The sequence below is a fragment of the Hibiscus syriacus genome, unplaced genomic scaffold, assembly GCF_006381635.1.
Source record: "Hibiscus syriacus cultivar Baekdansim isolate YM2019G1 unplaced genomic scaffold, ASM638163v2 tig00111440_pilon, whole genome shotgun sequence".
NCBI lineage: Eukaryota > Viridiplantae > Streptophyta > Magnoliopsida > Malvales > Malvaceae > Hibiscus > Hibiscus syriacus.
In genome coordinates this window covers 750,956-777,571 of record NW_024063094.1, presented here as the reverse complement: position 1 = coordinate 777,571, position 26,616 = coordinate 750,956, and the positions used below count along the sequence as shown (strand labels likewise).

Sequence of the window (26,616 nt, the reverse complement as noted above, 5' to 3'; positions counted from 1 at the left end):
TTTTGGATATTTGGGTAAACCACATGTTCAGTATCCCAACTATCACTTTTGTTCCGTTTTAGTCACTTAATTATTTTTTCCAAAATAATACCTAACATTACATTTTTGGTTTCATTCTAGTCACATGCCATTAAAAAAATAACAGAGCTATTGATGTGGAATTTAAAAAAAAATAATGATGGTGTGATATTATCTTATGCTGACACATCAGGATCACTATTATTTTTTTAATAATGGATGACAAAAATTAAAACGTAACTTTATGTATGATTTTGAAATAAAAATAATTCAATGATCAAAATAAAATAAAATTGATAATTGAGATACTAAACATGTAATTTAAATGAACAATATATTTTTAAGTCTTAAATTTCAATTTTGAAGTATTTAAAATGTTTTTATTATTTTAATGTAATCTGTTTAGTTGAAGCATATATTTGTTAATAAGAATGATTTTTTAAAATAACATCATTTATATATTTTATTTTATTTGATATAATAAGTTTTTTCTTAGACTATTAAACGGATAAGCATTAGATAAATATGGTTCATACACAAAAAATAACATCGATTATACGTTTGTTTGTTAAAAAGAACGGATTATGTTGTCCTACTTTCTAGATTTTTTTATCAATATAAAGTGAATATATGAGATAGTATTTGTTCGAAAGATTTTCAACCATTTAAGAATGAATATTCATATATCCCTACAGATGTCATACTCGAACCTAAAACCATAACGGATAATGGCAATCTCTTAACCATTAAAATTACTCGATAACATGATTTAAAAAGTAATGGACATTAATTTAACTTCAATTTTTGAATATATACAAACCTTTGATTTACTTCAATTACAGCATTCAAAAATTAAATCACTTATAGGTGACATGGTTGGTTAATAATTAAAGTTATAACGTTTAATTCGATTAAAATCAAAAGATTTATACTAAGTTGAAAGATATAAAATAACTTTTCTTGGTTATACAATGAGACTTTAACCATTACTTGACATGTTTGAAGAGTGGGTCATCCTTCTAAACTTAAAGGAAAGAGATTTTGAAAAAAATAATTTAGTTAAAATGAATTTGGATTAAAAAATGTTTTTTAATTTAATTTCATAATATGTTATTTTATCAATGAGTTAAAAATCAATTGTAATATAACGATGATTTAGGATGAATATTTAGATTATTGATAAATTATTTTTCATGTAATTATTTAGGTATTTTATTCAAATATACTCTTTTTAAAAATACTTTACTATTTTAAAACTCGTTTCAAATTTTTCTAAATCTTATATCTTTTTGTGTCATGTCAGTAGAAGATGTGTCATGTAGGTAGTGCTTTTTCATAATGTGTTTTCTATAGGAAGCGTTTTTGCTTACATGACACAAAAAGATTAAAACTTTTTAAATTAAGATTGAAATGAAAGAAAAAGAAAAATATAGATACAAATATGAAAAAAAACTATATAATTTTTATTTAAAATTAATAAACACAGTCAGTGTGTATCGAAGGCACGCAATTGCATAAGCACAGGTTAGGTGGTGGCGCTCGTTTATTAATCTTATGTTCAATCACTCAATAAATGCATATTTAAAATGTCATATTTAAACACTTGAAGACCCACATATCTAAACAATATTGGCTAATATACGTGTGTCACCGTCGTCGTGCAACCCGACTCTTTTTTGTGCTTGTGCAATTACATATCTTTAAAACATATCGCACCCGTTTATTCTTTTTGGATAAAATATATAAAAAAAAATCTTTCATATTTTTTTCCTTTTATTTAGCCGAACTTAAAGACTTTTTAATCTTTGTGTTATGTAGGTGGAAGGTGCTTCCTACGAAAGGCGCTTCTTGCAGAAAACACATTTTGAAAGGCTCTTCCTATAGAGAGCTTCTTCCACTTACGTGGCATAGAATGATGTTAAATTAAAAAATAATCCAGAAAAAATGTTAAAATGATTACTTATTTTTAAATGGGATATATTTTAAAAATATATATTATCCGACAATTAAATTTTGTGAATTATTTTTTTGAAATATTAAATTTTAAGAATTAATAATGTGAACCAAAGCGTAAAAGCATGGTTTTCATAACTGGACCGGTTAGCGAACCGGTTATGCTACTGGTTCACTGGTTTAACCAGTCGAATCGGTCCGACCGGTCGGAAGAACCGGACGATGTCATAATTATTTAAAAATTAAATAAAAATACCAAAAATATTTAATAAAAAATATAATTTTTTATATCACAAGTCATATTCAAAGCAATTCATAACATATATAAGTTAAAAACCATAAAATCAAGTGAAACAAAATGATTCAAATTAACTACAATATAATATTTAAGGTAAAACATATTAAATAATAAATATAATTATATAACTATAATTAAAAAATAAATTTGGGGTTAAAAAAATCATAACAAAATGATATTGTTTGGTTTAATTTTTTTTAAAAACAATCTCACATGGCTAAGAAACATAGAAGAGCATCCCAAAAGTCTAAAGAGTAAAAATATAAAAACAAAACAATCTCACATTGCTAAGAAACATAAAAGCGCATCACAACTAATTTCTATAAATAATAGAGGTAATTTGACATTCAAAATCATGGTGCCTTTTGGTGAGCATTGAGTGAACTATTCTTTCACTTCAATCAAGCTCGAATTTTAGGCTTCAATCAAGCTTCTAATTTTTTTTTTGAGTTCAAGCCTCAATATTATATTTCGAGTTTGAGTTGAACTTGATAATTTTTAGCTTGCGAGTTTGAGTTGAGTTGAGCTTACTTTTAAAGTTTTCAAGCTCGAGTCGAGCTCAGCAATACTCGAGTTCGACTTGGCTCGTTTAACAAACGACGTTGTTTGGTTTAATTTTTTTTTTAAAAACAAAATTCCCGATTTTTCCCGGTTTTTTCCGGTTTTCAGCCGGTCCGGTTCGAACGGTTCAGCGGTTCTCGCCGGTTCACTAATAACAGTTCAATCAGTGTAGATTGAACCGAACTAAACAATAATTTCCAGTTGAACCGATCGATCCGATCCGATTTTCAAAACAGAGCGTAAAAGAAGGAATAAAACATTTTTCTCACCATAATCATTAATCAATGGTCCTCTATTTCAAAATATTATTAGTTTTAAAAGAAAAATACAAGTAGCCGTTGGCATATATACGTTACCCATCACTACACAAAGTAATCTCCATCCCAAACCAAAAAAGCTTTTGACTTTTTTGAAAATCCTTTAGATTCAAAGAGAAAAGCCCAAAATTTTATTGATGGGTATATAGAGCAGAACAAAGTAAACGAGGAGCGTAGCTGAGGAGCGGGGGAGAAGAAGAAGAAGAACAACAAAAAACAATTCATTTGAGAAAAGAGTAAAGACCCACATTTTCCTTTAGTGTTCTCCGTTTATTGGCTGCTGGAAATTTCTTTTCTTTCTGGGCAATAATGGTTGCGAGAACCCCACCAAAGCAAAGGAAAATCGTGGTGGCTCCTCTTGATCCTGTTCTACTCCGAGAAACCGTAAAGAAGGTAAAGTTGGGCACTTTTGTTTTGTTTTTTCGCTTTTTTTAGGGTTTATTTGTTTATCTGTTTGTGGGATCGTTTGAAGGTGGAGAAATGTATGGCGAGATTACAAGAGTTGCAGTATACGGTGGCCGGAGGGACGAAGGTTATTTCAGGGGTGAAACTGAGTCCTAGAAGTACTAGGGCTTATTTGAAAACTAGTCTCAGGTGCAAGCAAGAGTCTTTGAGGTATGCTCATATTTGGGATTTTGATTTTTTTAACCACATATATCTAATTTATTGATTGATTATTCCGGATTGGATTTTGTAAAGGTTCAGTATGAGGCGACCCTCCTAACCCATAATTCGAACTCCTGATTTTAATTAAAAGATCTAATATCTCATCCTTTAAATCAACTAGTTATTGGTTGATTTTTCGTATTTAATCTATGACAAAAAGAAAAGATTGAGGTGTTTGCTTTTGTTTTTATGTAGAATGAAGAATGGTACATCTCCAAGGAAATCACCTGTAGGGAAGTTTCCAGCTGCTGCAAGAGGTATTGGAAACAAATGGGGTTTCTTTTTTACTTATGTTGAACTCGAAACGATACTGCTAGGAGGGACAATCACGAATATCGGATTTCGACCTTTTGCTGAACTTGACATGCTTTTATGCAGGTGAATGGAAGAGAATGTCATTACCAGCAATGCTAGTAGGAGAAACAGTGGGGGAAATACTTCAAGCTAGTCAATTTGCAAAAGAGATTTTAGCAGCGGTTGATAACAAAGTCAAGAGGACCACAGTTGAGGATCCAAAAACTCCATTGACTGAACGTAGGAAGAAAAAGCAACAGCCTGAGAACACTGAGCTGAAAGCCAGGAGAAAGAGGGAGAAACAGAACAAAATACAGCTGATTCAAACCGAATCCGAATCCCCGTCTCTTCGAAGGGCTCATTCCCGGATCAACTTCAAGGTTTCTCCTCCCAAATTCAAGGAACATGGGAAGGAAAACAATAGACTTATGGCTAATAGGGTGTCACCAAGGAATAGGCCCTGGGCTAAAAAGACTGTTTTATTCCCAAACCCTTTGTTTAGTTCAACATCTGCTTCACAGCAACAGAAGTTCTGCAAGACAAGGTCTCCAGTGATTGCAAGAAATAGGCAAACTCCACATAAGTTCTTGATCAAGTCTCCTCCATCGACTTCGAAATTTCAAGTCAAGATCAAGAGCCCACCCGTGGTTTCACTATCGCCTACAAAATCAACCAACATGAGCAAGAAATCACCAAAAGAATCAGCTACTTCCAAGCTTCGCAGATCATTTTCACCTTCCCGATTGGCTAACAGATTGGTGTCACCATTGAAGAGCAGAAAGAGTTCGGAAAAAGGCATTGCGAGATCATTTTCACCTTCTCGATTGGCAAATAGATTGGTGTCACCATTAAAGAGCAGAAAAGGATTGCAAAAGACTGATGGACCACTGAGTGGAATGAAACAGCGTCCAGTTTTAATGCCAATGAGATTGTCGACTGGGAGAATATATACATCATGAAATTTCTTTTTTCGTTATGGTTTGAAGTAAACTGTTATTTTACAATGTCAATATAGTTGGCTTTTCTTGACATTGTTGTGAGTTTTCTTTCTCCTGGATGTAAAAGATTCTTTGGTTCAATTGGGCCGAGTGTTATAAAACCAAACTTCAAGGTTTTCTGGAAAAAGAGAGCAATGCTTTTAGTAAAATCTCATTATTATTATTCAACATCAGTAATACAATATATATGCACCAGGCAAACTTATGGAAAAATATATCAAACCCCTCAGAACCAGTAAAATCACAAGGGGGGGGGGGGGGAAGGAAATTAAGATAACTATATATATCTCGTGTTTGAGAAACAAACATCAGATATTGCTTTGAAAAGGGCAAATTTTCCTGCGAGCCAGAAGAAGCTCATTCCAAATTAAGTGTAAATGTTATGAACAACTCTTGTCGGTACTTCTCAGGAGGTGCTGCTTAGTGCTTACTCTAAAGATGCACTCATTTGCCTGGAGACGCAAACCTTGTCCGATCTCTTTTCCTATTTAATGCTCGGTCCTTAGGCGAAGAAGTCTTCCCTCCCAAACCTGCTTGGCGCAGCATCTCTGCAAACATCTCACTGTTATTTGCCATAGAGTATAAACAATGAAGATCTGGATAATCAATAGGGCCATAAAAACATGATTCAGACAAGTTGCCACTGCAGAATTTGGTTTAAGACTTCAGTAATATTATGACAAATTTAATTCAAAATTTACTAAAGTCGACCACTTATGGAGCAAATTTGGAAGAAGGGAAGAAGGACAGAATGGAACCAACTATATCTACCTCGCTTTCTCTCAAGCTCTTGGTCAAGCTCTTCTTTCCACTTCCTTTGTCTCTCGGAGAATATTAAACTGCAAATAGAAAATAATTGAATTTCAGACTACCCGTTTAACAGGATTCAGTAAAGGGGAGGCAAACAAACCAATCAAATATGGACTAACCTTGGGCTGCTTGGTTCTGGCTGGCCATCAACTAGAAGCCCTTTCCAATCACCATGCTGAGGTGATGAATTGTCCTGTGGAGTTTTTTCACTAGCAGTGCCAGCATTCGACACACGTCTACTATTATTACTCCCTGGACTAATAGCATCAGCTGCTGAAGATGGAGTACCAACGGGACCACGACTTGGGGATCTGCTTTTAGGAGGTAATTTCAAGTAATTTGGCGGTGTCTCATCACGTTTTTCAACAAAACTTGGGGAGAACGATAAATTCAAGCTGTTTTAGAACTCTTCATATAATGGTGTTTGCAGCTTTTTTAGTTCCAAAGCCTATGTATAGTTAACATTTCCTTGTCACGACAATCTTTGAGGCCAAATTTAAAGGAAACTGACTGCACAAGGGATAATAATAGTACCTTCTCATCCAGAAAAACTCTAATTTTTGATTCTGTGAGTTCATCATCTTCAGAGAAAGATGGCCCACCAGTATATGAAAAATTATTTCCCTCTTCACCACAAGTAGTAGGGAAACCGATTGGTACCATTTCAGGATCTTCACGACTGGGATCAGAACTCTAAACAAAAAGGATGGCTTATTAATTAGTAGCTGTAACACTCAAATGATAAAAATATTTGAACCATGATAATAGCACAGTAGTTACCTGGTTAATGTTATCAAGCACTGAAGCAGAACAAAGCCTTACATTGCTCATCATAGAATCATCTTTGTCAATCAGACACATATCATCTTCACTGCAGTTCATTCTCCAATCTTTTGCTTTCTGAAAACTTCTCAACGAATGCATTTGAGCAGTTCAGACTACCCAAATTACAGATATCAGCTGAGTCATGGCACGTTGGAACTTGACTGGAAAAAAGGTTGATGCCATTGTTAAAGACCCTTGCCCACTTGACAACTATCAATGCAATTAATCAGTTTACAGGTTTGAGCAAAATCATATTGTAATACTTACATGTCCTCATGGTTAGTGAATGGTGAAGGGATTTCCGACTTATCCTGAAGAAAAAAACATATTTTAGAATCTCAAGGAAGGGAATGAAAAACAAACAAAATAAACATAATACATTTCAAGTGCACTGACCATTATTGGGGCATTCAAAACAGGACTGGGGTCCTGGGATTCTCCGGTAACAAAGGGATGCTGCATTTATTTCAAAATTGGAGATTATTAAACCCATAAAAATCGCCAAATATAATGTCCAAATCCGAAAGACAAAGGGTAAAGTAGACAAGCCACAATTACCTTTAATAGTTCAGATGCTACTTGCCTCAACTCTGGTTCCCTGAAATTCCATAACTCAAACATCACAGATTTGAAGAGGAAAAATGGCCGGAAAATATATCATACGATATATGCTCTCAGAATCAATAAAAAAATACTTTTGCAAACACTTCAGCAGAAAATCTTTTGCCTCAGAAGAAAGATGCTCTGGAATAGGCGGATGAGACTTTGTTGTCCCGACAGAGAAGAGTGCAGCAACCTGAAAAAGGAACATTCGGTGCAATGATGAAAGAATCATCAGATGGAACAAGTCTTTGAAATGTCAAGAGATCTACCTCTTGGTATTGCTGGCTCCAAGGAGGCTTTCCGGTGGCCATCTCAATTACCGTACAGCCAACACTCCATATATCAGCAGAACTAGAAATTATGTGCAGTATATCCATAATGCATCAGTAAGTTTGAGTACAAAAGTATGCTATAAAAAACTATATCACCATGCATGCAGCAAATATAGGTGATAAAAAATTATCAAAATGTAAAACGCATTAGAACACTAGCCAAAGATAGCTCTAATATCTAACATCATTTAAATGCTTCATGAAATATAGAATGAGACCCCAAGAGATCCATTGTAGCCTAATTCGTAGAACCAATTCTAACTTCTTTTCTATGTCAGTGAGAACTAGAAGACATGTGTACAATTAGAATTTTGCAGCAGTCAAGTTATTCTTACAAACTATGTCCGGTCTGCAAAATGACTTCAGGAGCCATCCAATATGGAGTACCCTTCATAGACTTGGCACCAGTAACAGTAGCCTGTAAAAACACCATGTATCTTATTTTAAAGATTATTTCATAAAGTATCAATTTAAAGAAAGTACATTCTACAATGGAGAAAATTTATTTTAGAAGTGAGGATAAGGTTAAACAGTTGAATAATTACCAGCTCAACGACCTGTTTGGAAGCACCAAAATCTGCAAGTTTAATGTTTCCCTTATTATCTACCAAGATGTTCGCCCCCTGCCAATGGATAAATGAACAAATTAATCAAGGGTTGTTCTCTGTTTATAATATTAATGTATGGAAAAGGAATGGTACCTTAATGTCCCTGTGCATAATTCCGTTGTTGTGCAAATACTCAAGGCCTAATAATAACTGCTTTGTGTATTTTCTTATAACCTATTAGATAAATCAGTAGACAAGCTTAGCATTAAAAACAGATAAATTTGTAAACGTTTATAATCCGAGACTTACGGCTTCAGGGAAAGGTCCAAACTTTTCCCAAAAGTGATGATATTGATCCACCAGGCACGAATTCGAGCAAGATATTTAAAGTTTCCTCCTCTCTCACTGTTCCCAAGTATCTCTGAAGACGGAAAGTAATATCCCAATAAATAAAGGGCGACAGCCTTCATCAATTCAATAGATATAGAAAACAGCACAGACATTACTTACAACAATGTTTGGATGTGAGAGATTCTTGAGAAGCTTTACTTCTTCCTCAAGCTCCCTAACATGAGCCTACTTACATAACAATACGCAAATCAAGGTCAATCATGTTATGGCAATGCCTCACTAAATTAGAAATGAGATGATAAATTAATACCAATAATAATAAGTGAAAAACTCCATGTTTTGAGATCAAACCTGTGTTTTCTCCTTTGAAGCACTGTTTGCTGCAATTAGCACCTGAAACAATAAAGCCAACAAATGAGAACAAATTCATTTCACTAACTAGAGATCACATCCACTTAAACATAAACCCAAAATTAATGGAACCAACCAAAATAAAAAATCAAAAGAAAGAACCCTAACTTGAAAACCTAATGCAAACCCATTTCATAGTTTCAATTTTGAACCACAATTAAACTACAACCCATTAAACAAACTCTAAAACGAATCCAAAAAAAGTACTAAAAAGGAAAAGAAACCTCTTTGACAGCAAGAAGCTCTCCAGAATCAAGATTCATGCCCGTATAAACCCTGCCAAAGGCACCAGAACCAATCAACTCCCCTTTGCGCCATCGGATCAGAGGAGGAGAAGGCGACGGAGAGGAAGGCTTGGAGAAAACCCGCGATTTACGGATGCAGGAATTTATCTTTTCAACAAAGGCATTGGCTGTGATTGCCAATGGAGGGCTATTTTCTTGGGTGGTATTGCTATTGTCTGGGGTTGGCCGGAACACCAGTGAACGGCGAACTGATCCGAAGAGGTCTTGCATTTGCAAACAGTTGAGGAACCAAAAAAAGAAACAAGAAAGCGGCAAGAGCGAGATTGGGGATTGAGTTAACTCGTCAATTTTCCACTCTTTAATTTCCTACTTTTTCCTTTCTTTACTCAGGTCGACAAAAGAAATTGAAATAAAGAATGGAACTTTGGAGTTAGAGAGTGAGAGGAGGGAAAAGGTGGGGATGGGTTCACTTTTCAAAAATACCAATAATTTTCTTTTATTTTAGGAAAATAGTAAAAATAATATTTATTTTATTTTAAAACATGGGGAAATAAAAATAAATATTAATAATAATAGGAATTTTTAAAATATATTTAATTTTCTTTTATTAGAATGAATAATATTTTTATGAATAAATGTTAAATTTCAATTACATAACCGAGAGATAAAATAAATAAATATAACATGATAGTTTATAGTTTACTAATTATATAATTAATTTTATATATTTATAATTATATCCATTTTATAGTTAACTTATAATCTTTTAAAAGTTTAATAAAATTTAAATTATTAACTATGACAACCTTAATAACTATTAATAATATAACTAATGCTACACGAACCAAGTGGTCTCTGTGGTAAAAAATTGTTGTTATTTTTTGAGGATCCGTGTTCGAGCATCATAGATGCTAAGAGTGTGAGCATTCAATGTCGAGATATTGAGAGTTATCTTTAAACAGATATTGCATTGTACTTGTCTCAGATTAAAAATAATAATAGCTAATGCTTATGGATACCAATTAAGTGATCATATTTCTAATTCTCTGTATTAATATTAAAGTTGATAAAATCATATCTTACTTTTAGTGCCATTAACGTTAAAATACTACAACACTTTTCAGTTTTTAAATCATTGTTATACTTTTATTGTAGACAATATGATGTTTCGCTTCTGATTTTAAAGCTCATGAGAAATGGTTGATCCGACCGTCGTGCGCACCCTTTTTTTATAGGGGTATTTATGATCGGATAATCGTTATAATCATTATTAAATTTTATTAATTATAATCTAACAATTAATATTATGTTATATTAATTATAATTAGTTGATTAGATATGGTTAATTAGCTTTATGAATGAAAACAAGAACCATTCTTCTTCATTACTTTCTTGATTGTTATATGGTATCAGTAGTTTTGTTTTTCTTCGACGCTTCACCATGGTTAATTCTTTGAATGATAATTTCGACAATAGGGGTAATTCCTGCATCAGTCTAATAATCAAGTATGATTTTGGTAACTCATCCGCTTTCCAACGACAACTTTCATAGTTAGAAAAAATCGATGATGCTTGCTCTCTGCGCCAAGAACAAACTTGCTCTCTGCGCCAAGAACAAACTTGTTCTCGTTGATGGTTCGATTGAAGCTCCTGATCTACGATGATCCGTCCATGGTAGATTAGTTTAATGCTTGGGCGTGAGCTAACAATTTGGTGAATTATTGGCTTCTGAACTTGGTTTCCAAAGATATTTCTGTGAGCTTGCTTTATCATGCTACTACAGCAGAAATGTGGAAAGATTTGATTGATCGTTTTCAACAATTGAATGGGCCGCGATTGTTCCAGCTGAAGAAACACTAGTGTGAACTTATGCAAGATCAAATGTCAGTAAGTACTTACTATACCCAATTAAAGATTGTTTGGGATGAATTATTTTCGATTAAGCAATTGTTTAGTTACCTTCAGTGCACTTGTGGAGGAGTACAACGTATGATTGTTGAGCACAGCAAGAGCAGGTTATTCAGTTTCTAATGGGTTTAAATGAGTCCTATGCTTATATCAGGGAGCAGATTCTTTTGATAGACCCTCTTTCTTTAATTTTGAATGTGTTTTCTTTGATCATTCAAGAAGAAAATCAAAGAAATATGCAGATTGTTCATCCTATTTTCGAGCCTACTTTTGCTGTCAAGGCTCATTCTGGTAATGGTAATCGCAAGAACAGGTCTTTGTGCAGTTATGGTAACATTTTTGCTCACACAAAGGACAAGTGTTATAAGTTGCACGGTTACCCTCCATGTTATAATTCCAAGAATTGGTCATCTTCGAATTCTTCTTCGGTTTCTCGCGGTAAAGGTAATTAAGTGGTTCATACCAATTATGTGGTTTCTCAACAAGGTTATTTTGTAGTTAATGAAGCTTTCACCCCTGAGCAATGCCAACAATTAATTGTTTTGCTTACCTCTCAACTACAAACTGCATCTTCTTTGGATGTTCCCACTATTTCAATCAACACTACCATGCAAGGTAAGCTTTTGTTGAAAATTTAATATTAGCCTAAATAAGTTCACACCTAAATTAATTTGATGTCATTGCTTACATCAATTTAGTTAGGTGAAAATTAAGTATTTTTCTCTTGTTTTAATTTCAATGGCTTAGATTATTTAGTGATTATTTTAATAAGTGGTTTAGATTGTTTCTTGTAACCTATAAATACCCTACTTGTATTTGAGTTTTATCATCCAACAATCAAAGCTTAATTATAAGCATTTGAAAGCTTTCTTAAGAGTTCTTTCCTTTTTCAATTTTGTGAGATTATTCTAAAGAGAGTTTTTCTTCTTCTCGATCAATTAGAGTTTTTACTCTATTTTGATTTTACAATTGGTATCGGAGCCACGTTTTTAAGGTCTCTTGAAATTCCAATTATGCTCTGTGGCTGTAGTTTTTAACTGATCTTCCACATCAAAAAAGATTTCTTGAGATTATTGTCGGGGTTATTACAAAGGAGCTTCTTTGTTCTTAGAGTAATTTAGTACTCTGCACGTTTGTTACTCAAGCTTGTTCGGTGTAGTCAAAGCCTTGCCATTAAGATGGGTGATCTTCAAGTAGTTGGAGGAATCAAGAAGCTCAACAACAAAAATTACAACACGTGGGCAACATGTATGGAGTCATACTTACAAGGTCAAGACCATTGGGAGGTTGTCGGTGGTGGTAAAGTTACACAACCGGCGGCAGAAGATGCAATGGCATCTTGCGAAAGTGGAAAATTAAAGCAGGCAAAGCAATGTTTACTTTAAAGACCATAATTGAAGAAGAAATGTTGGAACACATCCGGGATGCTAAAATACCAAAGGAAGCATGGGATATTTTTGTTACACTCTTTTCGAAGAGGAACGATACAAAATTGCAACTTCTCAAGAATGAACTTCTATCAATAGCGCAACGCGACATGGCGGTTGCCCAATACTTTCACAAGGTGAAGTCAATATGCCACGAAATTTCAGAATAAAAAGAATAATTGTCCATGGTTTGAGACCCGAATATCGAGGGTTTGTTGCCTGTACAAGGATGGCCAACACAACCATCGCTTGTTGAGTTCGAAAATTTGCTTGCAGGTCAAGAAGCCATGGCCAAGCAAATGGGAGGAGTCTCGCTGAAGGGTGAAGAGGAAGCGCTCTACACCAGCAAAAGCATAGGCACTTTCCAGCGGTATACTGGCAGTGGATCTAAAAAGGATGGAGACAAGGTGAAAATTTACCAAGGAAAGGGTGGCCCTCGTTCAGGGGGAGCATCCAAGAATCGCGGTAATAGTAGAAAATTCGATGGCAAGTGTTACAACTGCGGCAAGATGGGTCACATGGAAAAAGACTGTTGGACCAAGAAAAAGCACGTTGAAAGTAATACTGCTACTTCCAGTTCGAAGGAGAATAGTGAAGATGGTTGGGATGCTGAAGCGTTATTTGCTACAGAAGAAGAAGAATTAGCTCTCACGGTAACAACACCAGAACGGATTGACTACAAGAATGATTGGATCGTAGATTCGGGCTGCTTAAATCATATGACGGGTAACAAACAGAAGTTGTAAAACCTGTCTGAGTATAATGGAGGTCGTGTGGTGGTGATAGCTGACAACTCAAGGTTACCGATAACTCACATCGGTAAGACGATAGTTACGCCTCGATATAATACTAACCAGGTGCAACTTCAAGATGTTTACTATGTCCCATGAATGAAGAAAAATTTGTTATCTGTGGCTCAACTAACATCATCAGGCCATTATGTCTTATTTGGTCCCTAAGACGTAAAGGTTTATCGTGACGTCAAAATCTCAGAAACACCAACAATGGAGGGACGACGTTTGGAGTCAATTTACGTGATGTCAGCAGAGTATGCATATGTAGACAGGATAAGAAAAAAATGAGACATCAGATATATGGCACATGCAGTTAGGTCACGTTAGCTATTCCAAGCTAAGTGTGATGGTGAAGAAGTCGATGCTTAAGGGGCTTCCTCAACTAGACGTGAGAACAGACACAGTCTGTGTGGGATGCCAGTATGGTAAAGCACACCAATTACCATATGACGAGTCGAAGTTTAAATCAAAAGAACCGTTGGAGTTGGTTCACTCTGATGTGTTCGGACCGGTTAAGCAACAGTCAATTAGCGGTATGCGGTACATGGTAACATTCATTGATGACTTCTCCAGGTATGTGTGGGTTTTCTTTATGAAAGAAAAATCTAACATATTCTCAAAGTTTAAAAAGTTCAGAGACTCAGCTGAAGGAGAAGTGGGAAAGAAGATATGTTGCTTGCGCACAGATAACGGAGGAGAATATAAATCAAACGAGTTCTCTCAATATCTAAGGGAGTGCCTAATACGTCATCAGTACACTTGTGCCAACACGTCACAACAAAATGGTGTAGTAGAAAGAAAAAACCGGCATCTTGCAGAAATTTGTCGAAGTATACTACATGCAAAGAACGTACCTTGAAGGTTTTGGGCTGAAACAATAAGGACTGCAGCCTTTGTGATCAACAGACTTCCTCAACCAAGGTTAGGATTTGTTTCACCCTTTGAGAAACTATGGAATATAAAACCTACAGTTAGCTACTTTCGAGTATTTGGATGTGTATGTTATGTGTTTGTTCCTGATCATTTACGGAGCAAATTTGACAAGAAAGCTGTTAGATGTATCTTTGTGGGATACGACAACCAGAGAAAGGGGTGGAAATGTTGTGATCCAATTAGTGGAAGATGCTACATGTCACGAAATGTGGTATTTGATGAAGCATCTTCTTGGTGGTCCTCGGAGAAGGAGGTGTTGCCAGATTCGAGAGAATTTGGAGACAAGCTACAACAAAATATGGGGGAGCATGTTGTTCAACTCCAAACAAGTTCAGATGAATCAGATGATCCAAATGGCGATGATGTCGAACGAATATTGACTCAGAATCCTTGGCAAACTGTTGTGTATCAACAACCAATCGAAGAAGGTGGGCCTAATGAAATAGAAGAATCAATTCCATAATCTCAACTCCGAAGGTCAACAAGAATACGAAGGTCAAATCCCAAATATGCCAATGCAGCCATAATTGAAGAAGTAACAGAGCCTAAGACGTTCGAAGAAGCTTCTCAGAGTTCTGAGTGGATGACAACAATGAAAGAAGAGATCGATGCACTTCAGCAAAATCAAACTTGGGATCTTATGCCAAAGATAAAAGATGTGAAACTCATATCTTACAAATGGGTTTACAAGATAAAGCGTCGTCCTGATGGGTCAATCGAGAGGTACAAGGCACGATTAGTAGCTCGTGGTTTTTCTCAACAATATGGACTAGACTATGATGAAACATTTAGTCCAGTGGCAAAACTTACAACCGTACGAGTTCTACTTACACTTGCAGCCAACAAAGACTGGAATTTGTGGCAGATGGATGTGAAGAATGCTTTTCTTCATGGAGAGCTAGATCGAGAGATCTACATGACCCAACCGATGTGTTTTCAGAGTCAAGATAATCCTGAACATGTGTGTAAGCTGCGAAAAGCACTCTACGGATTGAAACAAGCACCTAGGGCGTGGTATGGTAAGATTGCTGAATTTCTAACGAAAAGTGACTATTCAGTAACACTTGCAGATTCTAGCTTGTTCGTCAAAGTAAATAAAGGTAAGCTAGCTATCGTGCTAGTCTACGTGGATGACTTAATCATAACCGGTGATGATGAGACAGAAATTCTTCAGACGAAGGAGAATTTATCAGTTTGTTTCCAGATGAAGGAACTTGGACAACTTAAGCACTTCCTTGGTCTAGAGGTTGATCGAACACACGAAGGAATATTTCTATGTCAACAAAAATATGCTAAAGATTTGTTGAAGAGGTTTGGAATGCTCGAATGCAAGTCAATTTCAACGCCAATGGAACCAAATGTCAAAATGTGTGCACATGAAGGAAAAGATTTGGAAGATGCAATAATGTATCGACAATTGATAGGTAGTTTGATCTACTTAACCTTGACCCGACCTGACATTTCTTATGCAGTTGGTGTGATGAGTTGGTATATGCAAAATCCAAAGAAGCCTCATTTGGAAGCAGTTCGACGAATACTGAGATATGTGAAGAGTACAATTGACTATGGTATTTTGTACAAGAAAGGTCAAGACTGCAAGTTAGTTGGTTATTGTGATGCTGATTATGAAGGAGATCATGACACCAGGAGATCAACAACTGGGTATGTGGTTAAGCTTGGCTCTGGAACAATTTCTTGGTGTAGCAAGAGACAACCAACGGTATCATTGTCAACCACTGAAGCTGAGTATCGAGCTGCAGCAATGGCAGCTCAAGAGAGTACATGATAAAGTTGATGAGTAATCTACATCAACTAGTAGATTATGCAATTTCGTTGTATTGTGACAACCAATCGGCAATTCGGTTGGTAGAGAATCCTGTTTTTCAAGCAAGAACTAAACATGTGGAGATACATTACCACTTTGTTAGGGAAAAAGTTTTGCAAGAAGAGATTGATATGAGGCAAATCAAGACAGATGAGCAAATTGCTGACTTGTTTACAAAAAGCTTGAGTGTTGGAAAGTTTGAACATTTCCGTCGTCAGCATGGCATGATCCAAAGAATGGAGGCTAACATTGAGGGGGGTGTTAAAAATTCAATATTAGCCTAAATAAGTTCACACCTAAATTAATTTGATGTCATTGCTTACATCAATTTAGTTTTAATGTCATTGCTTACATCAATTTAGTTAGGTGAAAATTAAGTATTTTTCTCATGTTTTAATTTCAATGGTTTAGATTATTTAGTGATTATTTTAATGAGTGGTTTAGATTGTTTCTTGTAACCTATAAATACCCTACTTGTATTTGATTTTTATCATTCAACAATCAAAGCTTAATTATAAGCATTTGAAAGCTTTCTTAAGAGTTATTTCCTTTTGCAATTTTGTGAGATTATTCTAAAGAGAGTTTTTCTTCTTCTCGATCAATTAGAGTTTTTACTCTATTTTGATTTTACAGCTTTTGAAACACATAAATGGCTTATCTGTTAAGAAATCTGATTACTGAATTTTGGATTCTGGGGCTTCAAGACATATATGTTATTCGAAATCTCTTTTTGAATCTTTGTTTCTCATTCCAAGTTGTTCAATCACTTTTTCTGATAACTCCGTTATACCAGTCAGGCTTTGCGGACACAGTTTGTTTTTCTCCTGATTTGCTTTACATAATGTGTTGTTCGTTCCAGATTTTCACTTCAGTCTGTTTTCCGTCAGTGCTTTGTTGAATGATTCTGATCTCAATGTGTTATTTTGCAAAACAAATTGTGTAATTCAGGACCTTCATCGAGTGATTGAGAAAGGTGAGTTGTTTCAAGGACTATATTTGCTGCATGTGTCTTCTTTTAATCGTAGCATTTCTTGTAACAATGTTTCTAGTGATTTGTTCATTGCTTGGCATAACAAATTAGGTTATCCTAGTTCCCATTTTATGCATCTTCTTAAGAATGTTTTGTCTATAAAATGTAAATGTGAGAGAGCCTTGTCAAATTTGTCCATTGGTTTAGCAACAGAGATTATCTTTTCAAATTTATAGTTCTCATACTACACGACCATTTGAATTAATTCACTGTGATATATGGAGACCTTATAAGCATAAACCTTACTCTAATCAAACTTCATTTCTCACCTTGGTTGATGATTTTTTTAGATATATTTGGGTTTCTTTGTTATAACACAAATATGATGTTAGTTAGATTATATATGCTTCATTTCTATGGTAAAATGACAATTTGGATTTGATATAAAGAGTTTCATGTTTGATAATGCTCTTGAATTGAAGTTTACTAAGTTGTTTGCTAACTTGGGAATAGTACATCAATTTTCGTGTGTGGAAATGCCTCAACATAATTCGGTGGTTAAAAGAAAACACCAACATTTGTTGTATGTTGCTCGAGCCTTGTATTTTCATTCAAAGGTACAAATTAAGTTTTGGGACGATTGTTTACTCACTGTCACTTACCTGATTAATAGACTTCATTCGCCTGTTTTGAACAATAAGTCTCCCTATGAAGTTTTGTATGGTCATCTACCTGATATGATCGATAAAGAGCTTTTGGGCGTCTTTGCTTTGTTTCCACATTGAAGTCGCAACAAGATAATTCCTCCCGGGGTCGAGGGGTATCATGTCTATATGTTGCAAAGTCAGAAAATTGTTGTTTCTCGCAATGTGGTCTTTCATGAGAGACTTTTTTCTTTTCAAAACATTCAATTATCTGATCATTCTATTGATGTTTTCCAGGATTTTTGTTTGCCTCATACTATACATGACTCAGTTGATTCTTCATGTGTTATAAAGATTCAGCCTGCACAGAATGATTTAGTAACCATTTGGCCAACTTCTTTTGAGCCTGTTTTGGAGGAACTTATTGACTCGACCGATGTTGTGCCTTGTGAGGTGCATGTTGATACTCCATTATCGGATGAACTATTAATTCCTTATACGGTTGACATTGTTGTTCCACTGTTTGTTTGACGTTCTTCTCGCCTTGTTCAAAAGTCATCATACCTTCAGAAATACTACTGCAATAATGTTTCTTCTCGATGTTTATATCCCATTGAAATTTTTTTGTCTTCTTCAAGACTTTCCACCGAGTTTGGGGGGTTTGTTACTAATATTTCTTCTCAATTTGAGCAGTCTTTTTACCATCAAGCAGTTAAGTCTTTAGTTTGAAGAGATGCTATGGATGATGAACTTCAAGCCATGGAGTCTCTTGACACTTGGTCCATTATTTCTTTTCTTGATGGGTAGAATGTTGTTGATTGCAAATGGGTTTATCGGGTAAAATATAAAGTTGATGGCTCAGTTGATCATTATAAAGCCTGGTTAGTTGCCAAGGGTTTTACACAGGTTGAAGGGATTGATTATATGGACACCTTTTCACTTGTTGCTAAGATGACCTTCAGGGTTTTGCTTACTCTTGCAGCAGTACGAGGGTGGCATGGCATTTGCTTCAACTGGATGTTAACAACGCCTTCTTGAATGGAATCTTAGATGAGGAAGTTCACTTGGAATTACCTCTTGGATACAAGCCAAAGCTTAAGGGCACCAACATGGTTTGTAAGCTTTGAAAGTCCATATGTGGGCTTAAGTAAGCATCCAGGCAATGGTTTACTACTTTTTCAAGTGTTGTTCTCCAACTTGATTTTCAGCAATCACCTTTTGAACATTCATTGTTTACAAGAGGTTCTGGAGTTGGTTTTGTTGCTCTTCTCGTCTATGTGGACGACATTGAAATTGTTGGGGCAGATCTACAATTACGTCATGAGTTTCAAGCTCTTCTATAGAAACATTTCAAGCTAAATGAGTTGCGTTCTTTGCGTTACTTTCTGGACTTTGAGATAGCTTGAAGCAAGTCTGACATTTCCTTATGAAAAAGGAAGCATGCTTTGCAATTACTGGAAGATTCAGGCTGCTTAGGTTTGAAACCGGTTAAATCCCTTATGATACAATCTTTGAGGTTGAGTGCCGATGAAGGGGAATTGTTGTCTGACCCTCAACAATATCGTCGATTTATAGGTCGATTATTATACTTGACTAATACCAGACCTGACATTATTCACAATGTGCATTTGTTAAGTCAATTCGTTTCTTCTCCTCAACTGCCTCACATCACATGACAGCTTTGAAGCACCTTTTAGCTTACATAAAACAATTTCCTGGACTTGATTTGCTTTTTTCGGTTCATTCCAATGATCTGCTGAATGTTTTTGTTGACTCTGATTATGGTTTGTGTCTTGATACTCGATGTTCTACATCCGGTTTTTGTGCCTTTTTTGGAGATATCCTTGTCTCTTGGAAATCGAAGAAGCAGGCAATTGTGAGTCGATCTTTTCATGTTGTGAACTTGTTTGGCTTGTTTTTTTGTTTTCTTTTCATGTATTGATCATGCAAGATTGTTCTACGATAATCAAGCTGCAATATATTTGGCAACAAATCAAGTATCCATGAAAAAACCAAACACATTGAAATTGATTGTCGTTTTGTGAGGGATAAAGTGAAGGATGGTTTTTCTTGAAGCTTTTTCACGTTCGATCTTCGGACCAGTTGGTTGATATTTTCACAAATACTCTTCGGCCTCCCGTGCATCGTTTTTTTATTGACAAGCTGGGTCTTCTTAATATTCATGCAGTCCCATCTTGAGGGGTATTAGGTTATATTAATTATAATTAGTTGATCAGTTATGGTTGGTTAGCTTTCTGTTAAGCTTTGTTAGTTAGAATATTGTAGTTGTATATAAGCAGTTTTGTATTTTTTTATTGACAAGCTGGGTCTTCTTAATATTCATGCAGTCCCATCTTGAGGGTATAGGTTATATTAATTATAATTAGTTGATCAGTTATGGTTGGTTAGCTTTCTGTTAAGCTTTGTTAGTTAGAATATTGTAGTTGTATATAAGCAGTTTTGTATTCTTTTCTTCGATGAATGAAAACAAGAATCATTCTTCTTCTTTACTTTCTTGATTGTAATAATTAAGAAATGATTAATTGTTAACGAAAAAGTGTAGGCGACTCTCTCATATAATGCTCTGAAAGGGGTCATTCCAGTCGAAGTTTGATAAGTTGTATTGTTCCAACGCTCTGTCTAAGCAAGATAACTCTCCTACTTATTCTGTTCACTACCAGTCAAGCAACGAGGATACATTTTCAAGCATCGATTCAACGCTTTAGTTTGTTTATTTGTTTGCGGGTGATATGCCGAACTTATACATAATTTTGATCGTTGCAATCTCGCCAGCTTGATTCCCTTTTCGCTCACAAAAATCCTATCACGGTCACTTACTACAGATCTTGGTATTCCATGAAGTTTGATAACCCCCTATACCAGGATCTTTGCCAGAAATCTTACTACAGATCTTGGTATTCCATGAAGTTTGATAACCCCCTATACCAGGATCTTTGCCAGAAATTGGCTGTCAAACTATCGAGGCAGAGCAAAGAAATGCATGTATTGTGTAAGTCTGTCCACCACAACCAATATAGCTTCTTTCTAGTTGGATTTAGGCAGTCTGACGATAAAATTCAATGATATCCTCAAATACTTGATCCGAAATAGGCAAAGATTGCACTAACCCTGCTGGCACCAGGCTTTCACTCTTCATTCGTTGTTAAACTTGACATTCAATCACAAATCTCCTTACGTCATGGCTCATTGTTTTCCAATAGAAGTTCACCAAAACCTGTTGGAAAGTACGGAGTATGCCTGCGTGGCCTCCAACCTTTGAATAGGGTTAGAAGAGTTTGCTCATTAGAAACCAAAATGCGCCAATTAACTAGCACAAGTCATTGTTCTGCATAATCCTTGTAGTTTCCATCCCCTTGTCGTATTTGTTCTTGAATTTCTTTTAATTTTGGATCTTTTCATCGACCTTACTGACAACACTTAAATGATTAAGTGATCTGATTGACATAATTGAAAGATTGGTTCTCAAAATGAAATCTATCCATAGTTAAGTAGTCATAGGTTTAGTTACCTTTTTCTTATTTGAATGACCAAAATACAAAAACCTTGAAAGTAATGAGATTAAAGTCTTAAAAATATAAGGGACTAAATTTCAAATATGAAAAATGTACAGGGATTTTGATCACATTTTAACCAAAACATTAAATAAAAATAAAAGAAAATGAAAGGATAATAAAAGAAAAGAGAAGATAAACGTTAAAAGGGAAAGGAAAGAGAAGAAAAGATGATGTCCGGACGCTATACCGGCATTGATAACCAGAAAGTTTCTGGATCCGTACCCTTAAGCTTTGTTTAACGAATTGTTGCTTTTTAAATTGATTTTCAATTTAGGACTTTAATTTTGTTTATTTTTCGATAAAATTAATCATATATCGTTCTCTAATTATTTTTGCAATCCTTAATTTCTCAGACCGTTTCAGATTCCGGCCGTGTCCCCGTCCAATTTACTGGTGCTCGTTTATTTCAATTATTAAATTATGGATCTGAATTGAAATTATTGTAATTTTTGTAGTAATTGGTTGTTTGGTTACGCTAGAAATGTAGGAAACGAAAGGATTATCTGAATTTAATGAATGAGTTGAAAATTTGTTTTTCTGGATAATGAAGTGTTGAAGAGTGTTATTTTAGCTTTAGGGTAGCTAATTTGTGTGAATGGTTTATTTATTTTTAATTAATTAGTTAATGATTATTGTAGATTCCGGCCTTCAAACGTTTCCTCCATCGGGTGTGCAGGGGAAGATATCTGGTGGAGCTCAACCTCCACGTGATGCGGATGGTATTTCTCATTTTTTTTTTATTTGACTTCCTTTAATTTTTTATTTTGTTTTGGTTAGTCTGATTTGATGCAGTGCTTATGCATTGATTTGTTTATCCCGGTGCATTATAGAAAGGATTCATGATCTTGGTCACACTGTGTATGGCAATTGCGTTAGCTTTATCCTCGTGTCGATGAATTAGTAATTTAAAGATTTGGTTTGATAAAGTTCTTAGTTCGAAAGATGATCCATGAAATTGATGATACATTTGAAATAGCTGCTGTGTATTGTATATCAAACAGTTGAATGAAAGAAATTTTAATTAGACTAAATATAATTTCCGATATGTGTAATTTGAATGACAAATCTAATTAGCTCGTCACAAGAACAATTTTTTTTGTTATGCCGGTAACAAATGATGGTACTTTGCCGAGCAGATTCATTTTCAAGACCTGCCGATGGCTCTCTTAGGGGCTCTGACGAATCACAAGGAGGTGGGTGGTTACATAAATTCACGGTTGCTGCATACAAGCCGTATTTTGATGTTGATACTTCAGATGTTTTGGACAGACTTAAGGAGTCACTCTATCCATTTAGAGGAACATTTACAGAGAAGACAGCTACCAATCCTGATTTGTGAGTTTTCTGCCCGTGTCTCATTTGTATTTAAAGATGGTGAGCTTGAATAATTTTTTAATCTAGGTGTACGGAAACTTATTTAAGCTCTACACTGGAAAGTTTCTTTGCTATTTAACATGACTAGAAACGTTTTAGGAATGGATACCTAAAACACTAAACAGAGAGGAAAAAAATTTGATCATTGGCAAGCGTTAATTTTTTGGTTATGAATAATTATCTTACATGCCATACAAGTATGCTTTTCTGAAAATCTGATTTTCCTCTTATTAGCTTCCATATAATTACTTCCATTTCCCGGAAATATTTCACTTTTCCCCTTCAGAACAATTCTGTTGCTCCTCATGCATGATTAGAACTGTTCAATTTTGTGCAGATATGGACCATTTTGGATCTGCAGCACTCTTATATTTGTAGCAGTGGCTTTTGGTACTTTTGTGACCTATATAGCACACAAGCTCCAGGACAAAGAATGGAATTATGATGTAAATCTGATTACATGGTCTGCTGGTGTGTTCTATGGATATGTCACTGTGGTTCCTCTTTTCTTGTATGTTATTCTCAAGTACATCTCAGCACCATCAGACCTTGTCCAATTGTTTTGCCTATATGGATACTCCTTATTTATCTTTATTCTAGCAATGGTAAGTTCTCTAAATGATAAGCTTGTTTGTCTGCCAGTTTCTCATTTATCTTTCGGAGCTGGAAAAACTTTTGTTGAAGTTGATTCCCCATCGCCACCTTCATCCCCCCTCTAATTTTAAAGAGATTCCAATTGCTTAAAGAACCGAGTAAACTGTCTGAAGAAAATAAATCATTTATGCTTGAAACTTCCCGTGGAAGATTTTCACTGTAAATCTGACACTGGGATTTCTGGAGAGTGTATTGTCTGAGCCATGTAAAGATTTGATATGTGAAATAACAATCTTTCAGCAATGTTCTATGACTTCATATTGTAGCTGAAATTGTTGTTTCTACTTGTTTGCAGTGTCTATCTGTAGTGCCCTTGGAAATTTTCAGATGGATAATTGCAGGGGTATGTCGGCAACTTTTGTGGCACTTAATCTCAAAGCTCATATTACTTCAGCCGGAGAAAGCTGATTCTTGATTGTTGCTGGTATCTTTCTCTTGCAGTTGGCTCTTGCTGTTGTGCTCAAGCTCTATCTGTTCACTGTTTCTGTATGAGTAACCTGTCTTTTCATAAAAGGCGAAATCGGGTTAGTTGTAGATCACAAAGAAAGCGAATTTTGGTCCTTTGGTTAATCTGCAGAAATATTATTCTTGATCAAGTAAAACATCATGTATTCATTCATTTTTAATGCTCTGGAAATACAAGTGACTGTTCCAATATAATTGCATTTCTTCACCATTTTCTCTCCAAACTCGATTTACAGACAGAGCTCTCTTGCCATCTAGTTTTGATGTGTATCAGCTAAGTTTTTGGAAAAATTCCGAAAACGGAACATGACAGAGCCCTCTGGTTCTCTGGTTTTTTTCAATTGGAAATACCCGTCGGTGGATATCGGTTAAACTTTCGGCTGCCGGTCGTAGAGGTTAAGCTATGACATGAAAATAAGTATATGTTCTGTAAATATGAGTCTTAATGTTATAGAACTGCTTCTCGAACAATTATGTAAGTAAGGTCTGACAATGATTTTAGTACCCCCTGCTAAAACTTGTGATTTACCTCTAATTTGGATTAAAGTGGCCTACTTTTATAGGTTCAAATTGATTACATAACACCATAAGATGCTGTTACCGATGTTATCATTGATAACATGGATTTTTTTTATAATTATTTTATTATTATTAAGAGTCACGTGAAGGTCCAATTTAATGGTATTATTAATCTGGACATATTGATATCATTATGTTAGTAGGGAAACCAAGTTGTCCCAACTTAAGAGATTAAATCTAAGATTCCAGCGTACTAGAGGGACTAAAACCATAATTAGACCATGAGCAATGGTCAACTTCACATCATTTCATGCCTTGGAAGTGTCCTTGAAAACGTCATGTTTTCTTATGAGATAATTCTATTATACGGCAGCATCAAAGAACTATAAAAAATGGAAGCAATCGAAAATGTACTTCTTCTCTCTTACTATGGGGCCTTAAAGTTCTAATAATGTCATAATTAGCATATTAGGGATGCTTGGACGTCCGATTCATAAATATGGATAAAACAACTTTTACTCCTTAAACTTTATATTTTTTTCTTAACTTGATCCCTAAACCTTTTCCTCACATTTATATGAACTTGATTTTTTAATTTTTTGGGAGTTAATTGCACAAGATTCTCAAAGACTCATTTAAAATTAGAGTTATAATTTGGATACATCCGATGCAATTATCTCTCATTTTGATGACGTGGCACTTTGAGATTGCGTCATGTCAGGTGGTACAATCTTAGAATGTCATATAATCAAAATAATTAAAAAAATGAAAATTTTGTTAGATTTAAGGATTAATGTGACAAAAAGATTAAGGGATCAATTTAAGAAAATTATCAAATTCAATGACTGAAAATTACTTTATCCTTCCATAAAAATAATCCAGTTTTTTTTTAATAAAAGAAATGGGAAGTGAGTGCTTGAAAACTGCATCAAAATGGACATTAGCAAACCTAATCTTTAGAAGAGGAAGAAACGGTAAGTGAGAGTATCCTGAATTTGAGGTCTTTTAAGGGATAATTTTGAGGTAGGTGTATTTTAAAAATTTATTTATTTTTTATAGGCAGAAATTTGAATGATGCTGATTGGATTTAAAATTAGAGTAAACTATATTAGATATCATTGAATTTAAAAGTTGTATTGTTTATACTATTAAATTTTTAATTTTATTAATTATAGCATTGAATTTTGATTTTTACTTCAATTATGTCACTAGACCGTTAAAATTCAAATGATGTGATGACGTGGATAAAATAACATCATTTTGGTTCGACTATCGATGCTTAAAACGATATCTTTTAGGCACTTAACTTTAGGGGTGTATCATTGAACTTTTAAATAATTTTATTTTTGACACTAAACTTTTCCGACCGCACGGCAACCAATCACCATTTGTCACCAATTATTTTTCGCGACAAGATCAATACCTAAACGTCTATATTTCACTCATCTTTATTCTCCTAAAATTGATTTTTTACAAAACTTACTCAAAGTAAACGAAAATTCATTTAATAACTTAACTACTAGCAAATTGTATTAGTAACTTGAAATGAATAACAAAGATGATTTCAATGACTTTCAAAAGCCTTAACTATTAGCAAGTTGTACAAGTAACTTGGTTAACTTCCATGACAAACTTCATATACACACTGCTAAGCTAACACATAGGGGACAACTTGGTAATCAAAATTATTAAGAAAACTGCAAGCTGCTGCTGCGGTGGCCTCCTCCAATGGAAACTGCCGAAGCAAATGTCTATTAAACATCACACTCATTTTTCAATGCAAAAGAATTTGACCATATAATTTTTCACTTTTTAACCTTTTTTGCATCCCTATATAAATATTTCTATCATCTCTCCCTTGTGATTTCTCTGTAGTCTTTTATCTCCAACTTTTAGCAGCTTGTTGCGGAAGACACCATGGTCTCAAAGGGTGTTTTAATAGGTTATCTTCTATTCATGTTTCTGAGTATTTCGGCTCTCAACAATGGAGTCTTGGGAGCAAAGTTTCTAAGAGAGAAGGTTGAAGATGATGAAGAGGAGACTACTGAGAGAAGATGGAAGTATCAGAATATGGATAATGGGACAGATGGGTTTTTTGAAACAGTTGAAAGAGAAGTGCCCTCTTGTCCTGATCCATTACACAACAAGTAGCAATGCAAGCAACTGATAAATCATATACACCTTCGAGACAAAGCTGTATATATATATATACATTCAAAGTTCTCTTTTTGAATGAATTTTGGTTTGTAGGAGACTTGTAAAAGAGATATTACACAATGACGTTGTACATTCTATTAG

General features: G+C 34.9%; 2 protein-coding genes and 1 pseudogene across 3 annotated transcripts; 2 read left to right on the top strand and 1 right to left on the bottom strand.

Annotated features, from left to right (window-relative positions):
* Positions 1-3,325: 3,325 nt before the first annotated feature.
* On the top strand, positions 3,326-5,185 carry LOC120163332 (microtubule-binding protein TANGLED-like). The gene is made up of 4 exons (XM_039173302.1): positions 3,326-3,540; positions 3,620-3,762; positions 4,009-4,070; positions 4,192-5,185. Exons 1-4 carry the CDS (start codon positions 3,457-3,459, stop codon positions 5,064-5,066), a joined length of 1,164 nt encoding a protein of 387 aa, XP_039029233.1. The 5' UTR covers positions 3,326-3,456; the 3' UTR covers positions 5,067-5,185.
* Positions 5,186-5,347: 162 nt separating this feature from the next.
* On the bottom strand, positions 5,348-9,641 carry LOC120163261 (annotated as a pseudogene).
* An 11,757-nt stretch (positions 9,642-21,398) lies between these two features.
* On the top strand, positions 21,399-23,990 carry LOC120163322 (protein YIPF1 homolog). Of its 2 annotated transcripts, XM_039173289.1 has the most exons (6): positions 21,399-21,530; positions 21,660-21,699; positions 21,945-22,025; positions 22,443-22,641; positions 23,018-23,151; positions 23,630-23,990. In XM_039173289.1, exons 1-6 carry the CDS (start codon positions 21,474-21,476, stop codon positions 23,740-23,742), a joined length of 624 nt encoding a protein of 207 aa, XP_039029220.1. In that variant the 5' UTR covers positions 21,399-21,473; the 3' UTR covers positions 23,743-23,990. The 2 variants fall into 2 exon arrangements, with proteins under 2 accessions (XP_039029220.1, XP_039029219.1); XM_039173288.1 differs by having other exon boundaries at positions 23,018-23,722.
* The last annotated feature ends 2,626 nt before the right edge of the window (positions 23,991-26,616 follow it).

Excerpts from the sequence above, each read along its gene's own strand:
- LOC120163332 (XM_039173302.1), top strand. The coding sequence starts at position 3,457 with ATGGTTGCGAGAACCCCACCAAAGCAAAGGAAAATCGTGGTGGCTCCT. Across the intron at positions 3,541-3,619 it reads TCCGAGAAACCGTAAAGAAG|GTGGAGAAATGTATGGCGAG; the intron begins GTAAAGTTGGGC and ends GATCGTTTGAAG. Across the intron at positions 3,763-4,008 it reads TGCAAGCAAGAGTCTTTGAG|AATGAAGAATGGTACATCTC; the intron begins GTATGCTCATAT and ends GTTTTTATGTAG.
- LOC120163322 (XM_039173288.1), top strand. The coding sequence starts at position 21,474 with ATGATGTCCGGACGCTATACCGGCATTGATAACCAGAAAGTTTCTGGA. Across the intron at positions 21,531-21,659 it reads AAGTTTCTGGATCCGTACCC|ACCGTTTCAGATTCCGGCCG; the intron begins TTAAGCTTTGTT and ends TTAATTTCTCAG. Across the intron at positions 22,026-22,442 it reads ACCTCCACGTGATGCGGATG|ATTCATTTTCAAGACCTGCC; the intron begins GTATTTCTCATT and ends TTTGCCGAGCAG.